Here is a 13793-nt window from a genome sequence, read left to right as displayed (position 1 = left end):
GTAAGCTGCTGAGAATGAGAAAGGGGAGAAGAGAGATGGTAAGAAACAGTCTTCTAGAAACGTCAAGTCCATTAACTTTGGACTTGACTCTTCTTAACTCCATAAGCAAGAAGGAAGAAGACAGGAAATAATCCTCTAGAGGAGAAGGGAGGATTGCTGGCAACATTCAGCATTCAGTAGAGTTTCATGGTGATGAATTTAAGGTGTAGTTGTTCCCAGCCACATTTTAACTGCATGATTGCAGCTACAGTCTCAATGACAAGGTGGATTTAACATGGGGTGGTTTAGCCAGACAAGTTCAACAAGCCCAGTAGGATAAAGAAATTGAGGATATATGCAAATATGTAATGGTGATGATCGGTGTGGATTTTAACCACAAAAGGAAGGATGTATTTTTTGTTAAAAAGCTTTGGTTGTTTATAGGTAACAAACAAAGCAATTGAGTAAATAATTGTGCACTACTGAAATGTTTGTTTCAGACTTTGTGGAATTCATATGGGATCCCTTGTCGACCTCACAGACAACAAGTTTAATAACACACTGCAGAATGATTCTTGAAGAACATTCCACTTGTGAGAGTGAAGTTAGTAAAGGCAAACAGGTAATCATTTCCAGAGTTATAAATTCCTTTATTTAGTTATATCAGTATAATTTCATTATAAATCTTTGTTTATAGAAGATGCACATAAAGTAATTATCAAAAACTTATTTGGGGGAAAATGCATTTAGTTCTGATTTATAGAAACTAGAATTGCCCTTTTTTTCTGTTTGTAATAACAAGATGAAAGAATACGCTCTGGTATTCCTGAATATTTAAAAAGAAATAGTAATCTTTTTACAGAATACACACAGGCCAAGATCATTCTTACTAGCTATTTCTCTGTTCAGTGGTCCGATTGGTATTCGCAGTGTCCAGCTTCCCGTCCTGATTTGTGACTGTACATTGGCCCTGCAGAGATGAATAGCTATAAATGAACTAGTGCAAATTCATTCCTTCCAAAAAAATAAAGAATCTCGTTACCTTTGTTCTGGCAAAATCTAGTGATATTATGACCTTGCTTTAATAATAATTTTAAAATTAATCTAACATTCATTATATTAACTAATTATTTGTAATCTGCAAAGGAGCAGTGATCTCTTTAAGAAATCAGAGGTCAGCCTGACCATGCAGTGTCATGAGTTCAGCCTGACCATGTAGTGTTGCAGTGGATAGAGTGTCAGACTGGGAATGTGGAGGATCCAGGTTCGAAACCCCAAGGTCTCAGGCTTGAGTACAGGCTTACCAGCTTGAGCGCAGGATCACTAGCTTGAGCATGGGATCATAGACATGAGCCCATGGTCACTAACTTGAGCCCAAAGGTCACTGGCTTGAAGCCCAAGGTTGCTGGCTTGAGCCCAAGCTCACTTAATTGAGCAAGGGGTCACTGACTCTGCTGTCACTCCCCCTCCCCCCCATCAAGGCACATATGAGAAAGCAATCAATGAACAACTTAGGTGCTGCAATGAAGAACTGATGCTTCTTGTCTCTCTCCTTTCCTGTCCCTATCTGTCCCTCTCTCTGACACTCTATCTCTTTCAAAAAAAAAAAAAAAAAAGGATTCAGAGTTCAATAGGAAAAGATTCTCATTGTACTATGATTTAGAATTGAGTTTTACTAAAAATAAAACATGATGAGGAACTTTTTTAGAGGCCTTTGTGAGAGTCTGTTGAATTTTTCTCTTATTGTAGTACTCTGTTTTTTATCATTCCTTCTGTTTATGAAAATGTTTTATACTCATGTTAAATGAGTAAATGAATTTTATGTGGAGCTTTAAGGAAACTAAGAGATTGATAAACTGGAGAGCACCCAGAGTAGAATACTCAAAGTGGTGAAAAGCAAGAAGGCATGTCAGATTTATATTGTTATCATAAAAGAGGGAGTTTTATTAGAGGGAGAAGAGGAGTTCCGTAATGAGTCTGCCTTCAAGAAGCATGTAACCTTAGAAGAAATAAGATGTACATAAACTATTGTTTAAAACAGGAAGTGAGAAGTGGAGAACTCAACATTTATATAACTCCTGCTAAATGCTAGGTACTCTTTTAGGCCTTATAATTATGTCATCCTACTTAGTCCCAGCAGTCCTATAAAAAATAGGTGATAGTTTTGTTGTACAGATGAACAAATAGTCTCAAACACTTGTTCCCAGTAATACCTTGAGTTTGAACTAGCATTTGAACCTTTGTTAGTCTTACTTTAAACCTCAAGTTCATCTCACTGACCACAGTGCCTTCCCTAGAACAGCCCTGGTAATGTGCTATGCAATAACATTGATGAATAAAGTTCTCTTGTACCTAATTGATATTAGACAGCTTATTCTGTGTGTGTACCAAATAAATTACTTCTTTTAGTAAATATATTTTGACCTATGACTACCACTGATGCTTTTAAAATTTTTAAATAATAGGATTTACTTAAATCCATTGTTTCAAGAATGAAGAAAGCAATAGAAGATGATGTTTTTATTCCTTTGTATCCAAAAAGGTAAGGGCTGTTAATTTCTAGATTGTATGAACTAGCTAATCACATAATACAGACATAAAAATGTAATACAAAAGACATTATGTTAAGTATTTTTGTAATATTCATATACCCATTAAGATGCAAATTGAGATTTCAACAAATATTTCTCAGTCACCTTCTATGTACCATCTATGATGCTTGGTACATGATCATAGGGCTTTTTTAAAATTTTATTCTTAAGAACATGACAGGTAGCCTAGCAGTGTAATTAAAAGCACAGATTCTAGAGCCCAGATTCACCCCATTACCAGGAAATGACCTTGGGCCTTTCTGTGTCCTCAAATGTAAAATAGAACATTAAATTAATGCCTACTCCAAAGGATGTGTGAGGATGAAGAGTGCTTAGAACAGTGCCTGGCATGGAGAAAGCACAGCAAAGGCCTTAACATCACTGGGGAACCACAGACTGCATCTATGAATTCTGTATTCCATTTAGATTATGAAACAAGTAGTATTTATGCATGTTCATACATTTGCTAAGACATCATTTTAGTAATGGATCATGAACTGAAGCTACCCAGCAAGTACTCACAGGATGGAAGAGCTTTGTGGAAAGAAAAGGCACTTCTAAGCTTTCTGGTCGATTGGAATCAAAAAAAGATATCTCTAAAAATTCTGCTTTGTTAAGATTTGTTTTCTAATGTTTTAGACAGGTGTTATATTCACATGAGTGTACCTTTTAAAAACTTTATTTAAAATGAAAAATCTTAACTCCCTCTCACTCCTGACCTCTACTCACCTAGTTTTTACCTTACTCAGCTATGTATTTATACATAAATTCATGCAATAATAATCAGTTAGTAATTTTATTTACCTTTCCAGAATCTTTTTATGCAATTAGAATTAAATCCTTATATATGCTGTCATCTTATTATCACCCCCTTTCTGTAGCTAAGGATGTATATGGTAAATGTACGTTGTTTTGTACCTTACTCTTTTGACTTAGTACATCTTTGAAATCTTTATATAGTCTGTCATCAGTTAAGTAGTTTCCTCATTTTTTAAATTGCATAATATGCTCTCTTATAAATACACTGCAACCAATAGCCATGTAAGTGATAAACTATTGCCAACAATGTTCTGAATAATTTTATAAACATACTTTTACATGTGCAAGTATATATATCTTCAGAGGGCATCCCCCAAAATAGGTTTGTTGAGTCAAAGTTTGTATGTATTTGTAACTTTGATATTATTAGAGCACCTCCATTTGTATTCCATTAAGGCTCAGTTTGGTGATTAAAAAAACTCAGTTTTTTATATTTATACTCTGGTTCTGAAAGATTAACAACTGTTTGTCTTGTCTCCTTTTTCTTTCATTTCAAATCAGTGCTGTAGAGAACAAAGCATCGCCACAGTCAAAGTTCCAAGAGAGACAATTTTGGTCAGCTCTAAAGGTAAGCAGAGAACTGCAAAAGTAATTTTTTTCTTTTAAATCAAGTTTATTATAAAGTGGATATCAACAGACTTTTGTAAAGGAACAGAATATTTTTGGCCATACAGTGTCTGTTGAACTACTCAGCTCTGCCACTATAGTGCAGAAACAGTCAAAGATAGTTCATAAACAGATGAGCCTGGCTGTGTTTCAATAAAACTTATGAACACTGAAATTTAAATATCATATAATTTTCACTTCACAAAATTTTCTTCTATTTTTTTCAATCATTTAAAAATATAAAAACCATTCTTAATTCACTAGCTCTACAAAAACGGGCAGTAAAGGGGATTTAACCCACAAACCTAGTCTAAAAGATAAAGTGTAAAGTCAGTGGTTATAAAGATGGTAAGGAGAGGGTTTGTTCAGAAGATACTTAGACTGAACCATTGAAAGGACTTGATGACCAATTAATAACATGTGAAGAATGTAGAGTGCTAGTCAAGTGTCTGACTTGAGCAGCCCAGTAACTTATGGCATTGTTTGTGGGCATTAGAGAGGATACAGGAAGAAGAGCAAGTTTGATAAGAGGGAAGGTAAGATCTATTTTAGACATAGTGAACGAAAGATACCTTATAGAGGTCTAAGAGGGAATTGGATATGTGAGTCCGAATTGTAGAAGACAGGTCAGAGCTGGAGGTTTGGGAGTCTATCACATTAGTATTTGGAGCTATGGTCATGAATGACAACCTCTGAAAGATTGAGTGAAGCATGACGAGAATTTTAAGGACAGAACCTAGGAAAACACTGACATAAGAGGTGGGCAGAGAAAGTGGAGTCTTCAGAGAAGCCTTAGAATGAATAATGAAACTTAGAATGGGCACAGGAGAGGAACATCAGGGGAATTAATTGAAGGGATTTTAAGAATTAAGACAGTGTGCATGACCAGGTGGTGACGCAGTGGATAGAGCGTCGGATTGTGATGCAGAGGACCCAGCTTCGAGGCCCCAAGGTCTCCAGCTTGAGCACGGGCTCATCTGGTTTGAGCAAAAAGCTCACCAGCTTGGACCCAAAGTTGCTGGCTCGAGCAAGAGGTTACTCGCTCTGCTGAAGACCTGCGGTCAAGGCACATATGAGAAAGCAATGAATGAACAACTAAGGTGTTGCAACGCTCAACGAAAAACTAATGATTGATGCTTCTCATCTCTCCATTTCTGTCTGTCTATCCCTCTCTCTGACTCTCTCTGTCTCTGTAAAAACAAAACAAAACAAAAAAGACAGTGTTAAATGCCACTGAAAATAATTAGGAGAAAGACTGAAACTGTTTATTGGAGTTGACTATTAGAAGTTCATAAGTGACATCAGCAAAAGTAGGTTCAGTAGGCTGAATTCATACTTGTCATGTGGTTGAGTAAGGAAAAGGCTTTCCAGGAAGAGGGAGCAACATCACAGTGACAAAGTATAAAAAACTATTGAGAGAAATGGTGCCATGAGGAGCGCTCCTGATACCTCTCCCCAAAATTTCAACAATTTCTACAACTAGAGACAAAAAACAATCCCTGGAGTGTCTAAGTCCCACGCTCTGAAGGTAGGATTGGGCGAAAACGTGGCTAAATATAAAATCAACCCTGAAGGAAATAAGACAGAGAACGGAACACTCTGCCTTCCTCACTAACCTGAGTAAGGGCTGCTTTCACTTGGAACTGAGAGAAAGTGAGGGCAGGAGGCATGGAAAGTGCTGGGCTGGAACACAGGCCTTCAAGCCAAGGAAAGAGTGTGCCCGCAGCGGCCCAGCCTACGCAAACTAACGCCGGCACTGGACCCATGGCAGCCTTCATTACCCCCGATATCCTGGTCGGCGAGCATGGATAGTGTGCGAGAGTTTCCTCTTAGCGTCCTGGGCATGGACGCCTGTGTTCCCAGACAGAGGGGCAGGGTCAGAGACTTCTGCGTGGGCTGCAACCAGAGTCTCGGTGTAATTCCTGCTCCCCCAACAACAGCGTGTGGGGAATGCGCGAGGGTGAGCTTCCGTAGGTCCAGACCTCTCGCGGCAGGTGGGGCGCCTCTGCCAGTCATTCAGGCTAACAATCCGGGGAAGGAAAACTATGAAAGTGCTAGGGGGAGGAGCGCACAGGCAGCTTGCAGACAGTCTCTGGAGCAGATCTGCGGATCCAGTCGCTGAATTTAGCTTAACCTATAGTCTGCTCACTGCCCAACTGGCTTACGGGGCTGTGGCTGACAAGGTCTTCTCTCTCAGCTCAGCGATCTAAGAAAAGAAACGTGATATTTTTTGGTACCTCTTGCTCTGCACGTAGGGGCGGGAGCAACCTCCTGTCAATGGATACAGGGTGAAAAACACATTTCTACGGAACAGACCTAAGAGAACACTGCAGAAATTGGACAGGCTAGGCTGTAGACTTTTTAACAAGGAAGAAGCCTTCAGAGAGCAATCCCACGGAACACTAAGGCAAATTTAACTAGATATACCTGGGGAAACTTAGAAAGGAGCCTGGACAGAAGTCAACACGTCCTCCCCCCCCCCCCACCTGCTTAAGCTGGTGGCTCTGATTGGCAGAGCTTTCATACTCGGGGCTATGCACTAAAAAGAGGGACTTCGCAGCTTTTTAGACTTCCTGTTTTTGCAGGCAGTGACTAGGGCATCTTCTTCCCAGCCAATACAGGTTACAAAGTGCAAAAAGCCTGGGAAGTGGTCCCACAGAGTGCTGAGGCATACTGGACATGCCTGGAGGCTCATAGACACCTTGAGAGCAATTGGCTCCCAGCCCTGCCTGGTTACGCTGGTGGCTCTAACTGACAGAGCCTTACCCAGAGCCCTGCACTGAGTGGGGATAGAGTGGGGATTGGCCAGCTCTTTGAGCCTCTTACTCTCCAGGCAGTGGCAGGGGCAACCTTATAGCTGGATCACCAGGCTACTAATTCAGGAAGGAGAGACTAGGAGAGAGGCTCCAGGAAAATGGACTCTCCTATTGTTGGAGCCTGCAAATGCTAACAAAACCCGACTACCAACAAGACTGAGGCCTAGTATATGACATCACCGTAGCAACACTTCAACTGCAAATCTCTACCTAAGCGTGACACAGAGGTAGAGTCTGGGGTACAGAGTCACCGACCAGGAAGAAGGAGAAGAAAGAAAAAGGAAGAAGATAACCTCTCAAAATCAAGAATAATCCAGTCTTTATAACTTTTTTCACTTTTTTTGTTTCTTTCATTTTCTTATGTTTGTTTTTATTCTTCCATCTTGATCCATTTATCCTCTGCTTGTCTTATTCTTTTCTCTTCATCTTGAACTACATTACCCATAAGTGTTACATTTCCCATTTTTTTTCTTTTCCTTTTACTTTCTCTCTATGAGGGTTACTCTCCAAAACCGTTAACTCTTTCTTTTTTTTGCCTCCATCTCTCTTAGTTTTTTCTCTTCTCTTTTACTTTTCCTTTCATTCAATCCTCATGAACAAATTATTTTATTTTGTATTCAAATTTTTTCTTTGTGCCATTTTGTGTGCTTTTTTACTTTGCTTTTTAACTCATTAGCATTCTCCCCAACCCCAGCTCTCCATTCTATGTAATTTTTGATCCACTTAATACAATAGTATTTTTTTTCATTTTCTTGTTTCCTTTTTATTTCATATACTATATCTCATTCGACCATCATTTACAAGCAAATTATTTTATTCTGCATCCAAATTTTTTCCTTTTTTGCATTTTGTAGATCCCTACCTCCTTTTTGCACCTTTGTCACTTCTCCCCAACTCAGGCCATCCGTTATAGGTAGTTTTTGTTTCATTTAGCACAATATAATTCTAGTTTTTCATGGTATTTTCTCAAGGAAAAAAATAATATTTTTTGTTAATTATTTTGTCTACTTTTTTTCACATTTTATTCTTTATTAATTCTCATTAGTGTTATTAACAAAACCACCCTCAGATGACATTAAGGAAAAGGAAATCGAATATCATGGATACAAAAGTCAGAGATATAGAACAAATCGATGAGGAAAAATCTATAGAAAAAATTTTAATAGATTGGAAACCTTGGAGTTAAATGACAGAGAATTTAAAGTAGAAATCCTAAAAATACTCAGATATATACAAGAAAACACAGAAAGGCAATTTAGAGAGCTCAAAAAAACAATCAATGAACACAAAGAATGTATTACCAAGGAAATTGAAACTATGAAAAAAAATCAAACAGACATGAAAAACTCAACTCATATACTGAAAAATGAGGTAAAAACCTTAGCTAATAGAACAGGCCTGATAGAAGAGAGGATTAATGACATAGAAGACAGGCAACTTGAGGCACAAAATAGAGAAGAAGAGAGAGATTCAAGAATTTTAAAAAATGAGAAAACCCTACAGGAATTGTCTGACTCCATCAAAAAGAATAATATAAGAATAATAGGCATATCAGAAGGAGAAGAGAGAATAAATGGAATGGAGAACATATTCAAACAAATAATAAGACGAGAACTTCCCAAGCCTGTGGAAAGAACTAAAGCCTTGAATTCAAGAAGCAAACAGAACACAGAGTTATCTTAACCCCAACAAACCTACTCCAAGGCACATCATAATGAAATTGGCACAAACCAGTGACAAAGAAAAAATTCTCAAGGCAGCCAGGGAGAGAAGAATACAACATATAAAGAAAGGCCTATTAGATTATTATCAGATTTCTCAGCAGAAACTCTACAAGCTAGAAGAGAGTGGACTCAAATATTTAAAGTTCTGAAAGAGAGGAACTTCCAGCTAAGAATACTATACCCATCAAAGCTATCCTTCAAATATGAAGGAGAAATAAAAACATTCACAGACACAGAAAAGATAAGGGAATTTATCATCAGAAAACTCCCACTTCAGGAAATACTAAAGGGGGTTTTCCAACCAGATACAAAGAACAAAACAAAACAAAACCACAAGTAAAGGCTCCACCAAGAACACAATAAAACCAAATTTAAACTGAGACAAAAACAAAAAAGGGGAGAGGACAAAGAACAGTAGCAAAGGACAGTGGAGTGCAGAAGCACTCATATGATAGTGTACTACAGGGAACATGGTAGGTTCCCTTTTCATTAGTTAATGGTGACCACCCTGATAAAACCACCACAGAAGCATGATTCAAAAAGGAAGTAATAGAGGAAAGAAGTATGGATTACAACTAAACAAAAACAAATGATAGAAAAACAAAAGGAACAATCAAACAACATACAAAACTAACAGAAGGCAATATATAAAATGGCAATAGGAAACCCTCAAGTGTCAATAATTACACTAAACGTAAATGGATTGAACTCACCAATAAAAAGACACAGAGAAGCAGAATGGATTAAAAAAGAAAATCCAACTGTATGCTGCCTACAAGAAACACACTTAAGCAACAAGATTAAAAACAAATTCAAGGTGAAAGGCTGGAAAACAACACTCCAAGCAAATAACATCCAAAAAAAAGCAGGTGTAGCAATACTCATATCTAACAATGCTGACTATAAGACAGCAAAAGTAATCAGAGACAAAAAAAAAGGTCATTCATAATGATTAAGGGGACACTGATTCAAGACGACACACTTCTTAATATATGTGAACCAAACCAAGGAGCACCAAAATATATAAGACAACTACTGACTGACCTAAAAACAAAAACTGACAAAAATACAATCAACTTGGAGACCTCAATACACCGCTGACGGCTCTAGTTCATTCATCCAAACAGAAAATCAATAAAGAAATATTGGCCTTAAAACACTAGAGCAATTGGATATGATAGACATCTACAGGACATTCCATCCCAAAGTGACAGAGTACACATTTTTCTCTAGTGTACACGGAACATTCTCAAGAATTGACCATATGTTCGGCTACAAAAATAACATTAGCAAATTCAGAAAAATCAAAATTGTACCAAGCATATTTTCTGATCATAAAGCCTTGAAACTAGAATTCAACTGCAAAAAAGAGGAAAAAATACCCACAAAAATGTGGAAACTAAACAACATACTTTTAAAAAATGAGTGGGTCATAGAAGAAATAAGTGCAGACATCAAAAGATACATACAGACAAATGAAAATAACAATACAACATATCAGAATCTCTGGCATGCAGCAAAAGTAGTAATAAAAGCGAAGTTCATATCACTTCAGGCCTATATGAACAAACAAGAGAGAGCCCAAGTAAACCACTTAACTTCACACCTTAAGGAACTAGAAAAAGAACAAAGACAATGCAAAACCAGCAGAAGAAAGGAAATAATAAAAATCAGAGCAGAAATAAATGAAATAGAGAACAGAAAAACTATGCAAAAGTTAATAAAACAATGAGCTGGTTCTTTGAAAAGATCAACAAAATTGACAAACCCTTGGCAAGACTCACCAAGGAAAAAAGAAAAAGGACTCATAAACAAAATTCAAAATGAAAGAAGAGAAATCACCACAGGTATCATAGATATACAAAGAATTATTGTAGAATACTATGAAAAACTATATGCCACCAAATTCAACAATCTAGAAGAAATGGATAAATTCCTAGAACAATACAACCTTATTAGACTGAGTCATGAAGAAGCAGAAAGCCTAAACAGACCAATAAGCAGGGAGGAAATAGAAACAACTATTAAAAACCTCCCCAAAAATAAAAGTCTAGACCCAGACGGCTATACTAGTGAATTCTATCAAACATTCAAAGAAGACTTGGTTCCTATCCTACTCAAAGTCTTCAAAAAAAATTGAAGAAGAAGCAATAGTTCTGAACACATTTTATGAGGCCACCATAACCCTCATACCAAAACCTGGCAAGGACGGCACAAAAAGAGAAAACTACAGACCAATATCTCTAATGAATACAGATGCTAAAATACTAAACAAAATACTAGCAAATCAAATACAACAACATATTAAAAAAATAATGCATCATGATCAAGTGGGATTCATCCCAGAATCTCAAGGATGGTTCAACATACATAAAACGGTTAACGTAATACACCATATCAAAAAAACGATCAAAAACCACATGATCTTATCAATAGATGCAGAAGAGGCATTCGATAAAATACAACACAGTTTTATGTTTAAAACACTCAACAAAATGGGTATAGAAGGAAAATATCTCAACATGATAAAGGCCATTTATGATAAACCATTGGCTAACATCATATTAAATGGCATAAAACTGAGAACTTTCCCCCTTAAATCAGGAACAAGACAGGATTGTCCACTCTCTCCACTCTTATTTAACATGGTGCTAGAAGTTCTAGCCAGAGCAATCAGACAAGATAAAGAAATAAAAGGCATCCATATTAGAAAAGAAGAAGTAAAGGTTTCACTTTTTGCAGATGATATGATCCTATACATCAGAAACCCCAAAGACTCCAAAAATGATTACTAGAAACAATAAACTAATACAGTAAGGTCACAGGATACAAAATTAATATTCAAAAGCCTTTCTATATGCCAACAACAAAACATTAGAAAACGAACTCAAAAAAATAATCCCCTTCATGGTTGCAACAAAAAAATAAAGTATCTAGGAATAAACATAACAAAGAATGTAAAGGACCTATATATGAAAACTACAAAGCATTGTTAAAGGAAATTTAAAAAGACACAATGAAATGGAAATATATTTCTTGATCTTGGAAAGGAAGAATAAATATAGCTAAAATGACCATATTACCCAAAGCAGTATACAGATTTAATGCAATTCCCATCAAAATTCCAATGACATTTTTTAATGAAATGGAACAAAAAATTATCAGATTTATATGGAGCTATAAAAAAACCCGAATAGCCAAAGCAATCCTAAGGAAAAAGAACGAAGCTGGGGGCATTACAATACCTGACTTCAAATTATATTATAGAGCCACAACAATCAAAACAGCATGGTATTGGCAGAAAAATAGACACTCAGACCAATGGAACAGAATAGAAGTCCAGAAATAAAACGACATATATATTGTCAAATAATTTTTGATAAAGAGTCCAACAACACACAGTGGAGAAAAGAAAGCCTTTTCAACAAATGGTGCTGGGAAAACTTAAAGGTCACATGCAAAAGAATGAAATTCAACTACAATTTGTCCCCTTGTACTAAAATTAATTCAAAGTGGATCCAAGACCTAAATATAAGACCTGAAACAATAAAGTACATAGAAGAAAACATAGGTACTAAACTCATGGACATTGGTTTTAAAGAGAATTTTATGAATTTGACTCCAAAGGCAAGAGAAGTGACGGCAACTTCTTATGGGACCACGTCATAAATGAATAAATGAATGGGACCACGTCAGATTAAGAAGTTTTTGCACAGCAAGAGAAACTGACAACAAAACAAACAGATAGCCAACTAAATGGGAGATGATATTTTCAAACAACAGCTCAGATCAAGGCCTAATATCCAAAATAGACAAAGAACTCATAAAACTCAACAAACAAACAATCCAATAAAAAAAAAAATAGGAAGAGGACATGAACAGACACTTCCTCCAGGAAGAAATACAAATGGCCAACAGATATATGAAAAGATGCTCATCTTCATTAGTTATTAGAGAAATGCAAATCAAAACTGCAATGAGGTACCACCTCATACCTGTTGGATTAGCTATTAACAAGACAGGTAATAACAAATGTTGGAGAGGCTGTGGAGAAAAAGGAATCCTCATCCACTGTTGGTGGGAATGTAAAGTAATACAACCATTATGGAAGAAAATATGGTGGTTCCTCAAAAAACTAAAAATAGAACTACCATATGACCATATATACTTCTCTGGGTATATACCCCAAAACTCAAAAACATTGGTACGTAAAGACACATGCAGCCCCATGTTCATTGCAGTGTTGTTCACAGTGGCCAAGACATGGAAACAACCAAAAAGCCCTTCAGTAGATGACTGGATAAAGCAGATGTGGTACATATATACTATGGAATACTACTCAGCTATAAGAAATGATGACATCGGATCATTTACAACAACATGGATGGACCTTGATAACGTTACACGAAGTAAAAAAAGGAAATCAGAAAAAACTAAGAACTATATGATTCCATACATAGGTGGGACATAAAATTGAGACTCAGGGGCATGGAGAAGAGTGAGGTGGGGTGGTTACGGTGGGGGGGGGGAGGAGAGAGGGGAAGGGGAGGGGATAGGCTCAAAGAAAACCAGATAGAAGGTGATAGAGGACAATTTGACTTTGGGTTGATGGGTATGCAACATAATTGAATGACAAAATAACCTGGAGACGTTTTCTTTGAACATATGTACCTTGATTTTTTAATGTCACCACATTAAAATTAAAAAAAAAAAACTAGTGCATGTTAGTACAACTGCTTGTAGTTTAGCACTTAGAGTAATATAGTACTGGAAAGAAAGTGGAAAACACTAAAATCCACAGAAAGATCTGGATTTATAGGAGGGAAAGGCAATGCATATTAATTTTACTGAAATTTCTTATCCAAGTTATCTCCAAACTTACAAGGTATTATTAATCTTATTTTATTGTCAGAGCATTGAGGTTCTCAGGTTTGATTAAATTCTCAAGGCCACACACACTGGTAACAGTGGCACTAGCTTTAAGGGCAATCCTTTATGAATGCTAGGGTCCTGTGGTCATACACCCAGTGGCCCCAAGCTCTGGGAGAGTATGGATTGAGGAGAAAGGTGATTGATTTGGAAAGGCTCCAGCAGATTCTTTTGAGGTGCATTTTGGGTGGCTGTCCTAAAATGTGAAATTAAGATAAACAAATATATGGAGGTTGGAATATATCAGATTGATTGATTGAGTAATATTTTTACTTTCAAAGGATTTATTATAAATTCCAGTTTCTATCCACCATATTATTTTCACCCAT

At 36.8% G+C, this 13793-nt stretch overlaps 1 protein-coding gene across 6 annotated transcripts in view; it reads left to right on the top strand.

Moving 5' to 3' along the window:
* GCFC2 (GC-rich sequence DNA-binding factor 2) overlaps window positions 1–13793 on the top strand; it is a 58628-nt gene that overhangs the window by 36968 nt on the left and 7867 nt on the right. For all 6 annotated transcript variants that reach the window (XM_066377855.1, XM_066377857.1, XM_066377852.1 and 3 more), the window contains 3 exons: window positions 480–601; window positions 2445–2521; window positions 3891–3957. In XM_066377855.1, the coding sequence (XP_066233952.1) occupies window positions 480–601; window positions 2445–2521; window positions 3891–3957 (266 nt within the window). The remainder of the gene's footprint in view (window positions 1–479; window positions 602–2444; window positions 2522–3890; window positions 3958–13793) is intronic.

Source organism: Saccopteryx leptura, chromosome 3, assembly GCF_036850995.1.
Source record: "Saccopteryx leptura isolate mSacLep1 chromosome 3, mSacLep1_pri_phased_curated, whole genome shotgun sequence".
Taxonomy (NCBI): domain Eukaryota; kingdom Metazoa; phylum Chordata; class Mammalia; order Chiroptera; family Emballonuridae; genus Saccopteryx; species Saccopteryx leptura.
This window is presented reverse-complemented; position numbering and strand designations above follow the sequence as displayed.